At 37.8% G+C, this 19,602-nt stretch overlaps 1 protein-coding gene across 1 annotated transcript in view; it reads right to left on the bottom strand.

Moving 5' to 3' along the window:
* Positions 1-8,526: 8,526 nt before the first annotated feature.
* The window catches only part of GTF2E1 (general transcription factor IIE subunit 1), a 35,993-nt gene continuing 24,917 nt past the window's right edge, over positions 8,527-19,602 (bottom strand). Inside the window, exons 3-5 of the mRNA XM_021692478.1 lie at positions 18,775-18,976; positions 14,287-14,525; positions 8,527-10,237 (exon numbers count right to left, since the gene is read on the bottom strand). Of these exons, the coding sequence (XP_021548153.1) occupies positions 9,810-10,237; positions 14,287-14,525; positions 18,775-18,976 (869 nt within the window). The 3' untranslated portion in view covers positions 8,527-9,809. The remainder of the gene's footprint in view (positions 10,238-14,286; positions 14,526-18,774; positions 18,977-19,602) is intronic.

The raw sequence follows: 19,602 nt of genomic DNA, 5'->3' as shown, positions 1-19,602 counted from the left end.
CTGGGTTTTCTTTTGGGATGATGAAAATGTTTGGGAACTAGGTCGAGATGGTGGTTGTGCTATATTGTGAAGTTACGAAATGCCAATGAATTGTACACTTTAAAATGGTTAATTTTATGTCATGTGTATTTTACCACAATAAAGACATCCCATAAAAAAGGGGGAGGGATACTGATTCAGTTGGCATATACCTTTATCCCCTTACTCCCTCCCTTCTTTCTACCGGAAGGTGTAGGTGGATCAGCCATTATGTGACCATGAAGCAACAAACATTTGCCAAGAATTGGTCTTTGATATAATGAAGGAAACCATGGTAACATCAATTTTATTATGAGACAAATAAAACCCCCAGTTGAAGAAATAGCACATTCTTTGTTCTTACAAACTGCCCCTTTAAGAAATGACCGTAACACAGACTAAATGAACAAATTCACACGTAGTAAGCCTTGGGTTAGATTTATTTGTTGTATGTACTTTTGGTTGGATGGTTTCACCAGTTGCTGGGAAAATGCCCTTTGCTACGCAGATCAGCACTCACCATCTGTAAGCATTCCAAAAGGGAAGACAATAAGTACAAAACAGCATCACAAACATTAGGTATATACGTAACAACAGAAACTGAAAATAACTGTCTTTTATATAAAGGCCATGGTTTACTCCTGGCCTGAATAAACATAATTGTGTAGTCATTCAATATGTATTGATGACTACTTACTATGTGCCAGGCACCGAGTCAGAGATATGAGCCAGAATACTACAGTGAGCAAGAAAGAAAGTCTCTGCCCTCATGGAGCTTACATTCTAGCAAGAAGGAGATGCAAACAATAAACACATCAGAAATTTCGCATACACTATATATTAATACAGTGCATAGGGAGAAACACATTGGGCTTCCAAACCTCCTGATTTAGGACTGGCTCTTAGCTCCTCCATCTCTGGCATGGCTCTGCAGGGTCCTCAAGTTCCTCAGTCCCCCAGGAGTCAGCAGCACTTTCAACACTGCAGCCTTGGTCTCAGTAGTAAAAATGTCTCAGTTCCTCACTACCATTGCTGACATCATCCCCACATTTTATCCAACTTCAGGAAAAAAAACAAATAAAAAACCCTGCCTTACCCCAACCAATCCCACCCCTCAAAGATGAAAATTAAACCAGAAGCAAAATCCATTATTGTTCCCAAGGACAAAGAGCCTACAAACAAAACAAAGCCTACCTTTCTGGTAGAGGGCCAGGGAGGAAAAGAGGGTGAGCACAGCATTCAGGTCAAAAACTTGTATATGAGGAAAAATGCAAATAAGAACTAGGTACAATAGATGTAACTCTAGTACCTGAAGAAAATGCCCATGACCAGTGCTGTCCAATAGAAATATAAGGCAAGGTACAAATGTGAGTCATTTTTACAATTTTAAATCTTCTAACAGCCACATAAAAAGTAAAAACAGGTAAATTAGTTTTAATAGTACATTTCCTCTATCCCAAAATACCTACAGTGTTATCTTTTCAACATATAATCAATATAAACATTATTAATAAGGTATTTTACATTCTGCATCCATTCCCATACCAAGCCTTCAAAATTTGGTATGTATTTTATTTTTTTTTTTTTAAGCTTTTATTTATTTATTTGACAAAGAGAGACACAATGAGAGAGGGAACACAGCAGAGGGAGTGTGAGAGGGAGAAGCAGGCTTCCCACGGAGCAGGGAGCCCGATGAGGGGCTCAATCCCAGGACCTGGGATCATGACCTGAGCCGAAGGCAGATGCTTAACGACTGAGCCACCAAGGCACCCCAAAATTTGGTATGTATTTTAAATTTATAGTACATCTCAATTTGGACTAGATACATTTCAAGTACTCAGTAGCCGCATGTGGCTAGGGGCTACCTTATTGGAGAGTGCAGCCCTAGATAAAATACTCACTTAAATTACCTTTACATGAACATTAAAGCTAATGGTTCCTCAGAATTGAAACTTCTAGATATCTTATTGGCTGTGCCCAGGAAACTATATACTGGCACTCTCTACTGTTAGTCCTGGGGATACAGCCCTAGGTTCACTGTGAACCACAAGTGAACAAAATTAACTGATTAAGAGACTATTCATATATTTACAATTCAAGCAGGGAACAAAATGATCAGCCTTGGTGGGGAAAAGGTTATGTTCACCTTGCCAATTCATCTGTCCATCCACCTATTCAACATTTATTGGGCCTACAATGTGCCAGAATTAATTCTATATGCTAGTATCCTGCCTGCAGGGAGTTTAGTCTTTTAGGGGAAAAGTTGAGAGACATAAATAATTAAATGAGAAATAAAGTTCATTTCAAATAGCAATTTTGCTAGGAAGAAAATAAAACAGGAAAATACCGTCATGAACGGAAGAGATTACTTTAGCTAATAGGGCAGAGGCTTCTCCAAGAAGGTGGTATTTAACCTGAAAATAAATTAACAGGGACATGAGGGAAGAAGAGTGTTCCGTGCAAAAAAAAACAGGGCAAAGACCTAAGGCAGAAAGAAGCTTGGCATATTTGCGAAAGAGAATGTCAGTGTGGTTAGAGAGTAGTTAACAAGGAGAATAGTAGGAGATGTGGTCATAAAAGTAGCCAGGGGCCAAGACCACTTAAGGCCTAAAGAAAAGGGTAAGGGGTTTGGACGTTATTCTAAGAAAAAAATCAATGAAGGGTTCTAAGGGCGGGGGTCATCTGATTTACATTTAAAACAAGTCTGAGTGTGGGGAATGACCAAAATCCCTGCATGTTTGGGGGTGGTTTGAGAGTACAAGTGGGGAGAGCAGTTGGCAGGCTGCTGCAGGAGCCAAGGAGAGTTGACGTGGCATGGAGTAGGCTGGTAGTGGTAGAGGTAGTGAGAAGTCAGATTTAGAGTATCCTTTCAATTTACCAGCAGTTCCTGTTAGCTCTACCTTCAAAATTAGATTATATAGATTATATTTTGAACCTACAGGACATGCTGATGAATTGCGTGTGAGATGAAAAAAGGAAGGGATGGCTAACTATTAGAATTTCGCCTGAAGTACATAGTTGAAATGATGGTACTCATGGAGATGCGGAGCTGAAAGAGGAGCAAAACCTGCCCCTCCTTCTGTATTTCCAATCTCGGTAAATGGAATCATCATCCAGTCGGAAACCTGAGCTTCATCCAAGGTACTGCCCTAGCCAGTCACCATATCAATGAATTCTATCTCCCCAGTTTTTCAAATCTGTCCACTCCTTTCCATCCCCACTGACTTGGACAGTTCATTAGACCAGATTACTTACCAAGACTACTGAAATTGCCTTAACAATCTCCAGTTTTAAACTCCAACTTAATGTCAATGCTACAAATTATTCCCCTGCTTACAATTCTCCAACCATCTTTTTGAAGAGTAATTTGGCATTACCTATCAAAGTTTAAAATGGACATGCCTTCTGATTGGCTCTCCTTTATGATGCCATCCTATAGAAATACCCAAAAGAAAGAAAATATGAGGGCACTTTAATAGTGAAAAACTAGATACTACCTAAATGCCATTCAACAAGGAAACTGTTACATAAACCATCATACAACTATATTATAAAATTCTATCTAGTCAGTTATTTATTTATTTATTTATTTATTTAAGTGGGCTCCACACTGGGTGGCTTGAACTCACGACCGACCCTGAGATCAAGACCTGAGCTGAGATCAAGAGTCACATGCCTGACTGACTGAACCACCCAGATGCCCCTAGTCCTTATTTTTTAAAATGAAGCAGATCTAAATTGATATGAAAAGATACGCAAGACACTTCAAAAGCAAATGGCAATGTGTACGTGGTTGGATTTATTGAAAAAGCACCACAGTGTATCTGGGAGTATGGCATGTATGTTGTTTCTAAAGGCCTAGAGAAGGTCTGGGATGGCACACATTAAATTATCAATAATGGTTTACCTCAGGGTAGTGAGATGGGGATGGGCTGGGGTGGGGGTTCTTTTTGTTAAACTATATATATTTATTATTGGATGAATTTTTTTTTTTTTTTTTTATTTGACAGAGAGAGACACAGCGAGAGCGGGAACACAAGCAGGGGGAGTGGGAGAGGGAGAAGCAGGCTTCCCGCTGAGCCGGGAGCCCGATGTGGGACTCGATCCCAGGACCCTGGGATCATGACCTGAGCCGAAGGCAGACGCTCAACGACTGAGCCACCCAGGCGCCCATTATTGGATGAATTTTTAAACAATTAATACATTTATATAATAGCAAAAAAACTGTACAACCATCCTGTGTGCCTTAACATGATTCCAGGCACTTTGGGACCTGGCACCAGCCTTCTCTTCAGACTAGTTTCTCAGACTTATTTACATTAGGTGGGCAATAGCATACTTTTGTGTGATGGGAAATGTGGGTTGATTGTTGAAACTGGGTCGTGTACTAGGCCTATCTGCTTTGCAACTGGAAGAAGAAAGGGATCCTCTAGTACTCAGAAGGATGCGAAGTTCTTTCTAAAGATAAGTTAAGGTACTCATCTTTCCTTGAGGGCACAGCAGAATCAGTTCATTCCTTTAGTTCTTCAAAGGAAGAAACAAAACTTCATGACTCTTTTCTCAACCCATTTGCCTTTACATGGTTTAAGAGTATCTGTACTTATCTTGTTCAGTTTGCTTCTTTCATAATATAAAAGGCCAACAGAACAGACAGTAAATTTACCATAACACCAACTCTTTTCTGAAAATCTTTCTCATTTCCCCAAGAGATTTTTAGGTATTTAAAGAAAAACAAACTGATCGCAGCCCAGCTAGAGATCTGCTAGAGATAACACATGTGAAATAGCTTTGGTGGAAACAAAATGCTAAACGAATAGAAGGTGGAATTAGACCAGTTTCTAAATTCTAAAGATTTTCATATTTGTTTTTTGATTTCCACTTCTTAATTACTTTTTTAAACTTAGGAATAAAGAGAACAAGAAAATATATATTTAAGTCTTTCTATTGTTGTCCTGGCTGGAAATCTAGCCATAGAGCCAACTGGTAGAAAAGAAAATGAACTGCTCCTTCCAATCTTGTTCCCATTCAGTGTCCAATTCTCTCAAAACAGTACCAAAAAGTTATGAAATATTCAATTATTTCTTCCTCGGTCATTCAAATTATTAGAAATGATGTACTTTGGCAAGATAGGAAAAGATAAACCTAATTAGCAAATGTTTAGGATGAAGTTTGCTACTTTTTAAATCCTAAACCTACCACCTACAGTAGTCCCTCAATTGAAATATCCTTCACCTAGTTTGAATTGCTATTGTACATCAGAAAACTTCTCAGATTGTGTTGTTATTAGGCCGCATTTACCTCCATAAGATATCAGAGCAGAAAGGAATCACTGTGATTCTAGCATAATCCTCTCCTTATTGACAGCTTTGAGAAACTGGCCCAGAAAGACTGCATCAGTGTCACCCAGCAAGTGTCTATTTAAATTGAGCTGGGACCAGAACCTAGTCTTCTGAGCTCCAGGCATGCCAAATTGGATAATTTTTTTTAAATAATCTAAACTTAATACTCCTTAAGTAGTGGAAATACTCCCTAAGTATTATTTTGGGAAAAAGGGGGCAACTAAATGAGAAAAAGTCTTCCACTTCAAGGGCAGAGAGAATGAAAGCAGTTTTCCACTGAATATAAGGTTATGGATCACCTAAAGGCCTAGACTGTTTATTCATCACCTTACTTTTGGCAAAGTATAATGAATAATATTATTTAGTGGAGTGGGAAGAGAAAAAAGTTCCTTTTAAAGCCAGTTAACCTTTCATGCTGACTCTTAAGAGTGGGAAAATGGCTCCTTGGTTAGGGAAACATCTTGGATAGGCCACTTTGGATATAAGAGCTCTCAAGGTACAACTTGAAAAAAGAAATAAAATAATGTTATTTTCTCTAATACATTTATAACTTTCCAAGGTCTTTGGGGGAAAAAAAAGGGTGAAGAGAAGGAAACGGAAAGCTGAAATTTAGCAAGATTTGAAGGCAGAACTCTACTTGGGATGAAACATGTGAGGATGGTGGAAACTCTTTAAGAACAAGGATATATATGATCTACTTCTATATTCCTTGACTCTGCAATGCTGAGACAGGACATCCCCTCACTGCCTACCTCCTACCCACTACTGTAAAAACTTCAGTGAATAGCTGCTACATGGACTTGTGCTAATGGCACCATGGGAGTTGGAATAGGTGGTGTGGAGGAGAGGCGGAGAAGCCAGGGAAGCAAGAAGGCAAGCAGGAGGACCCCTTTCCACAACTCTCCCCACCAAAGAAAAGAGAAATGAAATTGGAAGAAGTATCCTGTGGTATTAAAAGTGTTCTATTTAAGGGTGCCTGGGTGGCTCAGTTGGTTAAGCGACTGCCTTCAGCTCAGGTCATGATCCCAGGGTCCTGGGATCGAGTCCCGCATCGGGCTCCCTGCTCTGCGGGGAGCCTGCTTCTCCCTCTCCCACTCCCCCTGCTTGTGTTCCCTCTCTCGCTGTGTCTCTCTCTGTCAAATAAATAAATAAAATCTTTAAAAAAAAAAAAGTGTTCTATTTAAATCTTACAGGAGAGTGAAAGGTTGGGACACCTTGGCAGCTGATACTTGAGTTATAATAATATAGCCAACTTCACTCAGAGACGAGTTCCTGGCCATGCCTTATTACAGGCTGTAGGTATTAACAATTCCAGCCGTCCTGAGATCAACAGACACTGTGACTACATCTATTGATGAACCTCGTGTGTGAGCTTGCCCTTACTAGAGCTTCAGAGGCTGATAACTGACAGGGTTCCCATTTTCAGTCATTTGTGTCACTGACTGGGTTTTCTCACCAGATTATTGTGCCATTCAATAGACATAAATCTGTCTGATGAAGTAATGTCAAATTCTATTGAGTCCTTAGGTATGTTGTTGAAATATGGGGGTAAGTCCAAAATTTTACATACTGAATTATATTTTCCTATTAATTTTGAGCATAAAATCAGAGATATTTCTCTAAGGAAATGATGAAGCCAGGATTTTTAAAAAGTAAGTCACACCTAAAAGTCCTAGTATTAATATAAAAAGTTTGCTTTTGTTACCCTATTTCTTTAATTCTACTGCACATTTTCTACATGAACTTCTTTAAATATCTATTTGATCCTTTTTCTAAAATGGGGGTATCTTTCCCACTGTAACACATTAGGACCACTGTAATTGACATCCCTAATTATATATATCTTTAAATACAAATATCTACCTCACAGATTTGTTATACAGGATTAAATGAGTCAACATATGTAAAGACACATATTAAGTACTATTAGAAACTTTCTTCTTTACACATACACATGTAGAAAAACAGAATCCTTCTATACTTAACACATAATGGATATCTTTTCCCATCAATACATTCTTTTTAACAGCTACAGGACTTCATGGGAACATAGTTCAATTCCTGATCAATGCATATTTAGTATATCTATATTCATTTATTTATTTATTGCAACAGTGTTTGAATGCAATAAATACTTTCATATTTGTGTCTTCACTCATGACATTCTTCTGTAACACAAATTCCATACACATACACATACACACAGATGAACTAGGCCTTGAGGTATGCTCATACATACAGCAGAGGAAGAAATAAAGTCTGAAGACTGAGAAGGAATAGCCAATGAAGTAACGAGAACCAAGACAGCATAATGGCTAGGTTACCAAATGAAAATGTTTTAAGGAGAAAGGATGGATAGCATCAAAGACTGAAAAGCAGCCAGAAAGACTGAGGAATAAAGGTTTGTTATGTTGGACAATTACGACTGAAGAAAGCCATTTCAGTGTAGTAATAGGGCAAGACACAAACCACAAAATGGAGAGGAAAGAAATATGCAACTAGTTTATGTGATACTCTAAGAAGCTGGTAGATAACAGAAAAAGAAAAACTAGAACAGCTGCTCTAGGAAGCAGAACATGCAAGTTGTTAGACTCAAGAAAAAATACCAAGAAACATTTATTCACTGATATAAAGAGCTGACAGTTCACCTACAACTACATTTTATTATTTTTTTAAAGATTTGTTATTTATTTGAGGCGAGCGAGCGAGCAAGCACGGGGGAGGGGCAGAGGGAGAGAGGGAATCCTGAGCAGACTCCCCGCTGAGTGCAAAACCCAACACAGGGCTTGGTCCCATGATCCTGAGATCATGACCCAAGCTGAAATCAAGAGTCAGAAGCTTAACCAACCTAGCCATCCAGGTGCCCCTAAAACTATGTTTTAAAACACCTGATTCATATTTTATTTAAATGAACTTTTTTCTAGAACTATGAAAGTTCAAAAACAATGTTTAATAAAAGTTGAATAGGCCCATATGTACAAGATACATACACAAAAGTCATTCTTAAGGCAGCTTATTGCCAGAAAAAATTTAGACCACATAACAACTGCACCTGTTATTTGAAATATGACTATTAAGAGAAAGAAGTCTGAAACATTGCTTTAATGGGAAAAGTATTCATTTTAATTATGCTCCAAGATGTTACAGGGCTAGAAATTAACAAATTTCAGTCAGTATAAAACAGATTTATTGTCAATATTCAGTCATTAATACAACCCAGATAAATGAAACATCACTTCATACAAGGCTCAGATACTCTAAAATCTATCTTCACGCATGTACTATAAAATGATAAATACTTAAAAATTACGATGCAAGGAAAAATATTACAAAAAATACAATTGCTATAGACCCTTGCATGAAAGTTCTTTATTTTTAAAGTTCTGCTTTAGGGAATAATACCATGCTACATATCAGAACCAAAAATAAACTATGTTCCTTGAGGTTACAATGTTCAATAATGTACTGGATGCACTTTAAAACACCATGTCCAACAAGAATCAAAAGAGAGACAAAGAAGGACTTCAATGATGTTGAGAGAAAAGAGAGAAGTAATCAATTGTTATATGCTGATTTCTGCTGGAATGGTCTCATTAAACAATTTATGGCACTGTAAAAGACAGGAAAAGGAAAGGGACCAGTCTTAGCTTTCCATAAAGGATTTCCAAATCAGCAAAAACTCAGGCAATTCTAAAAGGCACTGTTCCCAAAGCTCTCCACAATTCAACCCTGTAGAGCAACTCCTCGTCCTATATCCATGTTTTTTCCTAATTTCCTCATAAGGGTTTACCAAGTGTACTTTGTTTTCTATCATCCAACATCCAAACCAAAAGGCATTAAGCAAAACAACAGACTATATCAGTCAAGTCAGTTCGAAAGACAAAAATTTTGGTTTAGATATTAATCATGAGATTTAGGCATATCCATCCCTCCCCTCCCCTTACATATTGACTACAATCCTCAACTATGTGGCAATATGCAGTTTTAAGACTTATTTTATCTCTCATCAGTGATTTGCCCGTTGCCAAGCCGCTTGGCAGCAATATTGGGAATTGTTTGGAACACTTGGTCAGAACAGATTTTTAAAAGGATGTGATCAGTGAATTAGTGTAACCTATCATAGTGGGCTTCTACAGGCAGACAGGAAGAATTTATCTCACAGATCTCCTGCACTCATTTCAGAAGGGAGAAAAATGGGTCTTATAAAGGAAAAAGATTAGGCAAATATGAAATACAGTAAGATATACTGTAAAAATAGCAGGGAAGGAAATGCTTATATAGCCAAACTACCTGTGGGGAAGCTTCTGGCATAAAAATCAAACTTTCTCTCCCATTATTGTTTAGCTGCTTTACCTCGAGAAGGGCAGAATGCCACTTAAACACTTTTCGTCAAGGGTAGGGAATTTCTTTTTGAAATGAGCATTAGCGAAAGGAAGAAAAGGTAGGGAAAGCTCACTCAAAAAGGTCTTCAAACATGCGTTGTCCCATTGCTATGTATGCTTCCTTCTCCTCTGGTGTCATCTGGGCCACCAGCTCTGGCCGCTGGCTCACTTCGCTGTAGGAGAACGGACGGCCAGCCACCATAACAATGGGGTCATCTGCTACTTCCTCAAACTCATCGTCCTCCTCCTCATCCTCGTCCCGATGATGCGCTGCCACAGCTGCCGGTCGAGGTGGGGAGTCATCGTCTGACTCACTGGTCTCACTCTCTGAGTCACTGCCGTTGGCAGGGGTCACAGGAGCAGCTGCCCCCACCGAGCCTGCCGTAGCCGAGGGGGTCTTCTTCTCATGAATGAGTAGTGCTCGCATGACCTCCTCGTTATCATCTGGCCCTGCACGACCCTCTTCGCGCTCCTGAAATGCATCTATATCTATGCCACCTGGAAAGAAAAATCCAGAAAGTCAATGTCCTTAAGTATAAAAGGCATTTCTTTAAAACTAACAGACTTCACTAATTCCAGCTTTTGAGCAACTGTCCGTAAGATATTCAAAATATTTCTCACAAACTGGAACTTAAGTAGCATGGTTTAAGCACATGCGTTTTAAGAATAACATAGCCTGGATTTGAATCCAGGTCCTTTTAGATGTAAGCCTTCTTATAATTCACCCCACCCTAAATTCCAAATGCTCTATTTTTTTTCCCCATAGCACTTACTTTCTAACATAATAATTCTTGTCTATTGTCTTTGTTACCTCCTTTCCCAGGATACAGGTTCTCCACAAACAGATACTTATCTTTTTTATTCAATGATATATCCCATGTACCCAAAATAGTGCCTATCACTTATTAGGCACCAAATAAATACATGAGTGAATAAATGCAGTTTTATTTTCCTGAAACAAACTAAGTGTACTTTGAACTCTTTATAAAAAGGAATGAAGCTTCTCTCACCACACATCTCCTATCATTTTGTGTACGTATGAGGCCTGAAAAATTACAGATGAAAAATTTAAGAAAAACATTTGTATTCTGTATTCTGAGTACCAAGTATATTGCTATTTAAAACATATAAAAGGATTAAAAATGTTGTTTGGAACCTAACTCCCTGATTCAAATCCTGACTCTAACACGTTATTAACTATGATTTTGGCCAGGTTACTTCATCTCTCTCTGCTTCAATTTTCTCAAGTACAAAAAGGGGGGGAAAATGAGTAAATACCTCTCTGGATAATTGTGGGGATTAAGTGAATATCTGTGAAGTGTTTAGAATGAGCCTGGCATTTAGTTTAGTGTTATCTATCATCAACATCATCACCAAGAAAAGGCACAGAAATGACCAATTCTGGCCATGAATGAAGTATCTTCTCATTAGCACATTAGAATGGATTAGCATAACCTTAGACGATTTAGAAAGTGTAGAACTCCTGAGATATGAGATTGGGTAGCTTAAGAGACAGAAAGGGAAACAGGAATTGAGAAGTTAAAAGTTCAAGTCAGAGAAAATAGGCTTTTGATAACATGGATGTGAAAATGAGAATTAAAATCAAACTTCACTACTTTAAAACACTGCTAAGGGCTGAGGCTCATTCCTAGAGTCCTTACTGCCAATGCAGTATTTCAATAGGAAAAAAAAAAGACAAGGAATTGTCTCTAAGGCAATCATCGCTTCTTTAAGATTTTTCCAATAAGCTTAATATTACAACATAATATTTTGATTAATGTTTAAAGTAAATATAAAATTAGGGGAAAAGCAATTTAGTTTTATAAACTAAATCATCATATCTAAAAGATTTATGACAAGGGTCCTGAGAAGTTTGGGGAAAAAAGGAACTGCTCTGTTATAGATGAAGACATACAACAATAAATAAGGATAAATGAGCAAATATCTGGATGGTAAAGTAGAAACACTAGTTCTAGAAACAGTCTTATTGAACAGTTATAAGTTACAAAAAAGACATATATAATGGGAAACTGTCAAGTTCACTGATGATGCTAAGCAATTCTGGATGCTTAAAGGCCAAGCTGATGACAAAAAAAAAAAAAAACATAGGAAGAGCTGAAGTGGGCAGAAAACTGGCAGATTTATTTCTATACTGGCAAGTGTAAGAAAATTTGCCTATAGAAAAACAATCTAAAACATATTGAAAGACCTGGTCCAAGCTATCTGATACAGGGCAGGGGAGGGTCTTTAAAATTCTCTGCATATGTTTCTAAAGTTGCTGGTCTTAATATGCTTCCAGACCCAAAGCAACAAAGCATCAGGTAAAAACCAGAAGGATACTCTAAGTAAAACTCAAATCATTAATGATGAATCCATGCATAAACAACATGTATTGTTCTGGTTACGAGATCTAAAGTAAAGTATATTATGGTTGGAGAAGGTCCAGAAAAAGACAATTAAAATGAAATAAAAAATGTAGACGGAGGTGGCTTGGGGGAAGAGGACTATTTGTAAGGAAAGTAGAAGCAAACAGAATTAGAATAGATTACTATGCTTTCAGTATAGTAATGAGCACATGATTAAAGTCTATAAAACTCTAAAAGATATTAAAATAACTTGAAGTCTGAGGAAAATTAAGTGTAGGACAAACACATTCACTAGGGCCTATTCTACCATAAAAATTAAGAAGATAAATTTATTTATTGATTGATTTTTAAAGATTTTATTTATTTACTTATTTATGAGAGAGAGAGAGTGCACAAGCAGGGGGAGAGGCAGGCAGAGGGAGAAGCAGGCTCTTCGCTGAGCAAAGAGCCCGATGCGGGACTCGATCCTAGAACCCTGGGATCATGACCTGGGCTGAAGGCAGACGCTTAACGGACTGAGCCACCCAGGCATCCCAAGAAGATAAATTTAGACATGGGAGTATACTATCCTATTTTATACAGAAAGAAAATATTCAGAATTGGGTAGCCTAGATAACTTTTTAAAGGCCCTTATGATTCAAATTCTAGCATTCAAGGAAATCATAAACAATGAATGTTAAGCTTATGAGCCTAATTGTATATAATATGGGCTAACAATAGTTTTATTTTATTCAATTTTGTTTCTAAGTTCAAAGAAAAGAAGGTTTGGTAGCTTTAAGAACAGGCAAGAAGCCAAGTTGGGGAAAACAAGCCTACTAAATAGTTGACAGGGTCACTCCTATATAATCTAAAACAATTTGAATCAAAATAACTAAACATCATAGCCAAGCTAATCAGTGGGAAGGAGGGAGAGTAAAGTATGGTTGCCAAAGAAAATTTTTTTTCTGATTGGAATCAAAACACCAAGAAGAATCACACTAGAGATATTATCTGATTTTATTATCACTACCCAACTCCATACTACTTTTTAATGCTTAGCATACAGAGTTAAAGAAATGCTAATATAAAGGGAAAAGAGGTTAGAAGAAATACCAAAAAACAAGTGGTTTTCAGTTTCAGGGATTAAAGAACCATACTCTGGTGATGTGTTAGAAATGATACATAACTTGGGAATAGGGCCACGTAGATTCTAATGCTGACAAAACCTAACCAGATGTACAAGCTCCCTTTCACCTCTGCTTCCCAGTTTCTGAGTCATCTCTGTCCAGTTTGAGCCTCACATTTTCTACATTAGCCCAAACAAAGCCTTTGAATCCATTAACTTCAAAGTTTTAAAAAGTAAAATGCTGCAGTTCTCAAACTGCTGGTTACTATGTAATTCTTATGTCTTTAGGGATCACTGAGAGTTCTAAAATCTTCTAGTATGGAGTTCTGCCAATTCTGGATAGTAAGAATCCTTAATCCTTTACTCAGGTGGCTTCTTTTTATATATTTCAGGTAGGCACAAACACACTTGGTATTTATGAGGAGACAACATAAACAAGTTTGCACTGGTAAATAGTTTTGGTTCCCAATTCAGAGAAATAAAAAGGAATATAAGTTAGGGCAACAGAAGAATAAACAACAGGTGAATGTGGCCACTTTGAATGTAACAGCACTTTTCCATGAAATTAAGACAAAGAAATGGTAATTTCTTAATTCTAAAAATGGAGATTTAAAATCTACTTGTTATTTCAACTAAGTTGAAGGATAATACAAGCATATATTGGTTGGCTTTAATGCTTATTGCTTAATTTCTTACTTCCTGGTATAACGCAGTTGTTTTTTTTGTTTGTTTTTTTTGTTTTTTATTTTTTTAAAGATTTTTTTTTTTTAATTTTTTTTTATTTATTTATTTGAGACAGAGAGAATGAGAGACAGAGAGCATGAGAGGGGGGAGGGTCAGAGGGAGAAGCAGACTCCCTGCCGAGCAGGGAGCCCGATGCGGGACTCGATCCCGGGACTCCAGGATCATGACCTGAGCTGAAGGCAGTCACTTAACCAACTGAGCCACCCAGGCGCCCAACGCAGTTGTTTTGTAAAACAGATACAATTACCAATAAAACTAAGAATTGCCCACTAAGTCAAGTTCATTTTCCATTGAACCCAAGCCATATTCATTTTACTGACTTCTACTCTTACCTTCCTTCATCTCTTCAGAACTATATGCTCCTTGGACAGTGCTCTCTCTCAACCAAATGGGTCTCTCTTTGGCAGATTTCCCCTCCAGTGAGGCTCGATGATCTTCTTGGTCATCCATGTTAATGACAACATTCTGAGTGTATAAGTCCTCATAGGAGGGACCTTTGGTGGCCCACGCTTCCCGGTGGTGCCCACCTGCCAGGCCAGGAGCTCCAGCAGTAGTTGCTGCACGGTCCTTGCTATAAAAAGATGAGAAGATGGCAGGAAGAAGAAAAATGAAAGTCTTGGTGTTGGAAAAGAAGCACAGCTGAGGAGGTGGTTACTGAAGAATCACAAATAAATGCTGTCTAGTAATCATATACACATGCTTTAGCAATTCTGAGAAACCTCTCTTGTAACTCAGGGTATCATATTTGTATTTAAGTTCCTCAAACACTGGGTCCACTGGCATATATATAAATGAATGAAGTTTCCTAATTTAAGAAGTTTAATCTACTTAAGGAGAGGGGAGAATAATAAAGGTGACATAATCCACTTAAAGATACTAGCTGGCAAAAATCTCTCTCAGTCACACTTTTCATGAGTATTCTGTTTAAAATCAAAACAAAACAAAAAACCCAAACAAAACACATTACATTTTTAAAAACCTCTACCATCTCAACCAAGGATTCAGAGTGGTTCTGTGTGCTTTTCTTGTGTGCTGAGAAGCTAAAAAAGTATTCTACAAAACCAGGCCTCAACTTAGAATTAACGTTCCCCTCCTGCTATTCACCAAATAAAGTATATCATCATGCACAATTTAACCTCTTTTTTACTGAGTTGTATCTTTCCATTTCTGTAGCTATGCTGACCCTGGCATCTATCCCCAACCATTATTTCCACCCTGAAGTAACTATGATCTATTTCTCAGTTTATTTTGTTTTGCTTTTTACCTCTACCACCCATGATCTTCTTAGCCTGTTCCAGGTCTGATCATTCCTTATCTTTCACTAGTCACTTACATTTCCTCATCTCTATTAGTTAAGTCAAGTTTTCAGTCTTTTGGCTGCTCCCTCTTTTATCTGCTTGTTTCACTTTCAATCCGTTCCCCATTCTTTTTTTTTTTTTTAAGATTTTATTTATTTATTTGAGAGAGAGAGCAAGCACAAGTAGGGGGCAGAGGGGAAGGGACAAGCAGGCTCCCTGCAGAGCAGGGAACCCAATGTGCAGTTCGATCCCAGGGACCCTGGGATCATGACCTGAGCTGAAGGCAGATGCTTAACTGACTGAGCCACCCAGGTGCCCACAAACAAATTTTTAAATTTGGGCAAACTTTTTTAAAAGATACTTTTAACCATGGAGAGTTGAGTGCACAGATTTTATTTCTACCTTTACCACAGATACAGACAAATCTAAATTATCAGCAAATGTGACATTGAAGAAAATCAAGATGAGACAGGCAGGTTCACTCCTTCTGCATATTTAAATTTCTTCTATGGAAAAAATGTACACATTCTACTTAAAGATGACAAAAGTAACAATTCAGTTTTGAATTTTTTTACATTATTTAAGAAATTTTAGAATTTTCAAGACATATAACTCACTCAGGGGTGAGGGAGGAATATTTCAAAACTAAAATTTTAAAGATCTTTAAGGTGGGTGTTAGGTAAGAGATGACAAAAAAGGAGAGATTACTGTCAAAAAAATTCCATTTAAGAGACAGAAAGACTTTAAATATCACCAATGGGATGACATGCTGAAAGGCTAGAACTGTCCATCAGCTCTTAGGTTAAGTCTACTAAGAGTTCTGCAGAGGCAGCCTCTGGTTTCTAATCTAGGAATAAGCTAGAATTTAATTGGCTACAGATCAGTAATCAAAGTAACAATGAAGCCACTTATTTTTTTATTTTTAAATCAATGAATTACTATCATCTCTGAGCTCTCACACCACTCTACTGATGTTTCTCTTCATATACCGGCGGCAAGATAGCTATTAATAGAACCGTTATGCTCTTGATGTTTCTCTTCATATACCAGGGGCAAGATAGCTATTACAGAACCGTTATGCTCTGAAGCAGATCCTACAGTGCAGAAAGGCTAAATCAATACCACTTCCAGGCTGTCATATCCAGGCAGTGGAGCTTGTCAAATGCTTGGTGAGGCCATCTTAGCCAGGGTAACACCTTCTAACCTAGTTTGAATGGTCCTTCTCCTGACCATGTGGAAGCAACTGGACTTAGTTCTGCAGCTCCAGGTACTCCATTCTAGCTCTTTTGACTGCCTCCATTTCTGCCTTTCTTCCCTAGTGAACAACCTGTCTACTTCCTCTATTTCCTGATTCTTCTTCATCCCTGGAGTAACCATCATTCCTAATGAGAAACCAGGTGACTAGATACAGAGCTACTGTCACGCTTCTAGCATTGCTGTACCACTAAGACTTGTCTCTGGCGTGGAGGGAGGGATATCTTTATAAAGATCCTCGAATGGGAGGTGAACTGTGGTAGGAGGAGAATATTAGAGATGGGATGTCAGTGGTGGTGTTGAATGAATGCTATTGTAATGGAAAAGCATCTGCATAAACAGAAAAATAACTATAGAGGAGGAAACACAAGAATAATTCACAGATAGTATTTACATTGAGTAGAAAGCAATCAGAGAATGTTGAAGCATATTTCAACATGAAATAACCCACAGGCTTAGAAAATTGTATGTTTTTGTAAAATCAATTTCCCTCATAGGCTTCTATGTCAGAACTATGGTATTACTTAAGTCAACAGAAAAAGATATAAAAAATAACTTCTTGGTAAGAGACCAAATGACCAGTAACGAAAATTTAAGGGTATCTGTGATGTGGATGATAACAGTTGCCTACCAACTGTGGTTTCTTTCTTTCTTTGCTTATTGGTCTCATTCAAATACCGATGGCTGTTTGCTCCAAAGGACTCAGGGACCTTCCCCAGCCCTAAGAGGTAACCTTTACTAGTCTAAGCAGCAATCATGTGATCTCACTTCCTTTGTCAGATGCTGGTTTAGAAATAAACATATACAGCAATTCTGGCTAGTGAGACATTGGGGGATAGAGTAGGATGAAGGTTGTCCTCTGGGAAAGCCTAATTCAATCTTAAAATAGGACACCAGGAAGAAAGAGTCCCCTTTTCAACATTTGGACATTTTCTTCTACATGTGATACTTAGAAAGACACAGCCATCTTAGGCTAGCTCCTCTTGTGGTCCCAAGAGGAAAACCAACAGGCTGAGTTCATCAGAGTATAAACATGGAACAAACCTAGATCCTTCAGTATGTAACTGAGCTGTGAAATTAATTATGAACTGTACTACCTCCACCCTTCTGCTCATGCTAGACAGGTTTTTCTCACTATTTAAGCCATTTCTGGTTTGGTTTTCTGTTATCATAGATAAAGGCATCCTAACTGATCCATGACACTAGGCTAGAAAATTCATAACAACTTATACAGATATAAAGCTTTCTGTACAATTGGATTGTTTTTAACCACCCAAAAGAAACTCAGGTTGCTCAGGACTGCCCAGAACTGGCTTTTCTATAACATTAGTACCACAGCATATACAATACTGAGAGTGCTCCTGGAAACCAGGTTCTATGGAAGGGTATAAACTGTAAGCCCTTAACTTGGCACTAGAAAAGAGGCAGAGTAGAACATTCTCTGACCCAATTCACATGTATGTTTTTCAAAAAAGAATATAAACCACTTTCTATGGCACATCAAAACCAAGGTTGCTTTTGTAATTCAAACATTAGGGCACACTAATAAAAATAGAGAGCCACAGTAAAAAGTATTAACCCATATGTAATACCTACTATACTTACAAAGAAGTTGCACTGAAAACTAAAGGGGGACGCCTAGGTGGCTCAGTCGTTAAGTGTATGCCTTCAGCTCAGGTCATGATCCCAGGGATCGAGCCCCGCATCAGGCTCCCTGCTCCACGGGAAGCCTGCTTCTCCCTCTCCCACTCCCCCTGCTTGTGTTCCCTCTCTTGCTGTGTCTCTGTCAAATAAATAAAATCTTTAAAAAAAAAAAAAAAAAGAAAAGTAAAGGAAGACAAGAAATGTACAGTTAAGTGCTTCAAAGTAAAAAAAAAAAAAAAAGAGCAAATGCTATATTCCTTAAAGAACTCCATCCTTTAGAACTCGGCTAGGAAAATGCAAATATCCCCAAGAGGCACTTCCAATTTAGGATTAGTTAACAATTGGCTGATTTGCAGTGGGTCCAAGCAGAGTGAGTACTTGAAGTCAAACTTGACTATTTAAAGATTTTTGCCCAAGGCCCACACTGTTCTGCATTCAGTACAAACAAATTTCATCACAGGCACAAGTTAACAAGACAAATGTGGTAAAACTGAGAATCTATGTAACATCCATCTTTAGTCTCCTGGGTATATTACTTACTAACTCCTGCTCTCCAAAGTACAGGTAGTTGAAACAAGGGCCAGCTTAAAAGTGTTCTTGGTAAGAGCACAGGTCTACACTCACCTTTGTTTCAAGGCTGGTATTTCTGTGGGTTCTGGCTCAAGTATTTCATAGGCCAAGTTCACATCCTCTGTTTCCCGAAGCAAAGCATAAATGGGCTCAATTTGTTCATTAAATCTTGCCAAAAGTGTGCGTGCATCTTTTTTGGGCATTGCTGATTCATCTTCTTCTACCTCTGTATGGCAAAAAGTACAGCGGAAAGTTCCTACAGAGAAAACGAAAGTCTCAGGTCAGGCAAGACAAATTCTCAAGATCAGCTTTTAGCAAAGAGTTTATATCTTTATTGTCCTCTAACATTTTATTATTATAACTTTCAAATGCAGAAAAGTTGAAAGAATTTTATAGTGAACATCGACATGCCCACCAATGAGATTCTACAATATTTATCACGTATCTGTCCATCTATCATTTTTTATGCATTTCAAAGTAATTTCACTTCTACCTTCAGCACAGCAAAGTTTTTCATCATATTTCTAACATATTTATACTTACTTTAACTTAAAACCAAAATCTTTACAACTTACCACTGAAACCTGTACCCTTCTCCAACTGCCTTGCTTTTTGCACATTACAAATTGGGGCCTGCATTATGAGGAAAGCCAAACAAATACCTAAAGCCAAGTCTCTAGGCATCCTGTACATTGTCACAAGGCTATTTTTTCCAAACTTATTAACCATTTATATCTAAACAAATTTAACCAAGCCATTTCCAAAGTTAAAGTTCAAGAAATCTTTATTGTTCTTACTTGTATATCCCTCACACTCAACTCGTAACTAAATTGTAGTAATTCCTTTTTTAATTTTTTTTAAAGATTTTTTTTTTTTTTTTGA

The sequence above is a fragment of the Neomonachus schauinslandi genome, chromosome 1 (genome assembly GCF_002201575.2).
Source record: "Neomonachus schauinslandi chromosome 1, ASM220157v2, whole genome shotgun sequence".
Taxonomy (NCBI): Eukaryota; Metazoa; Chordata; class Mammalia; order Carnivora; family Phocidae; genus Neomonachus; species Neomonachus schauinslandi.
Note: the sequence above shows the minus strand (reverse complement) of the source record. Positions and strands in the feature narration are given on the sequence as shown.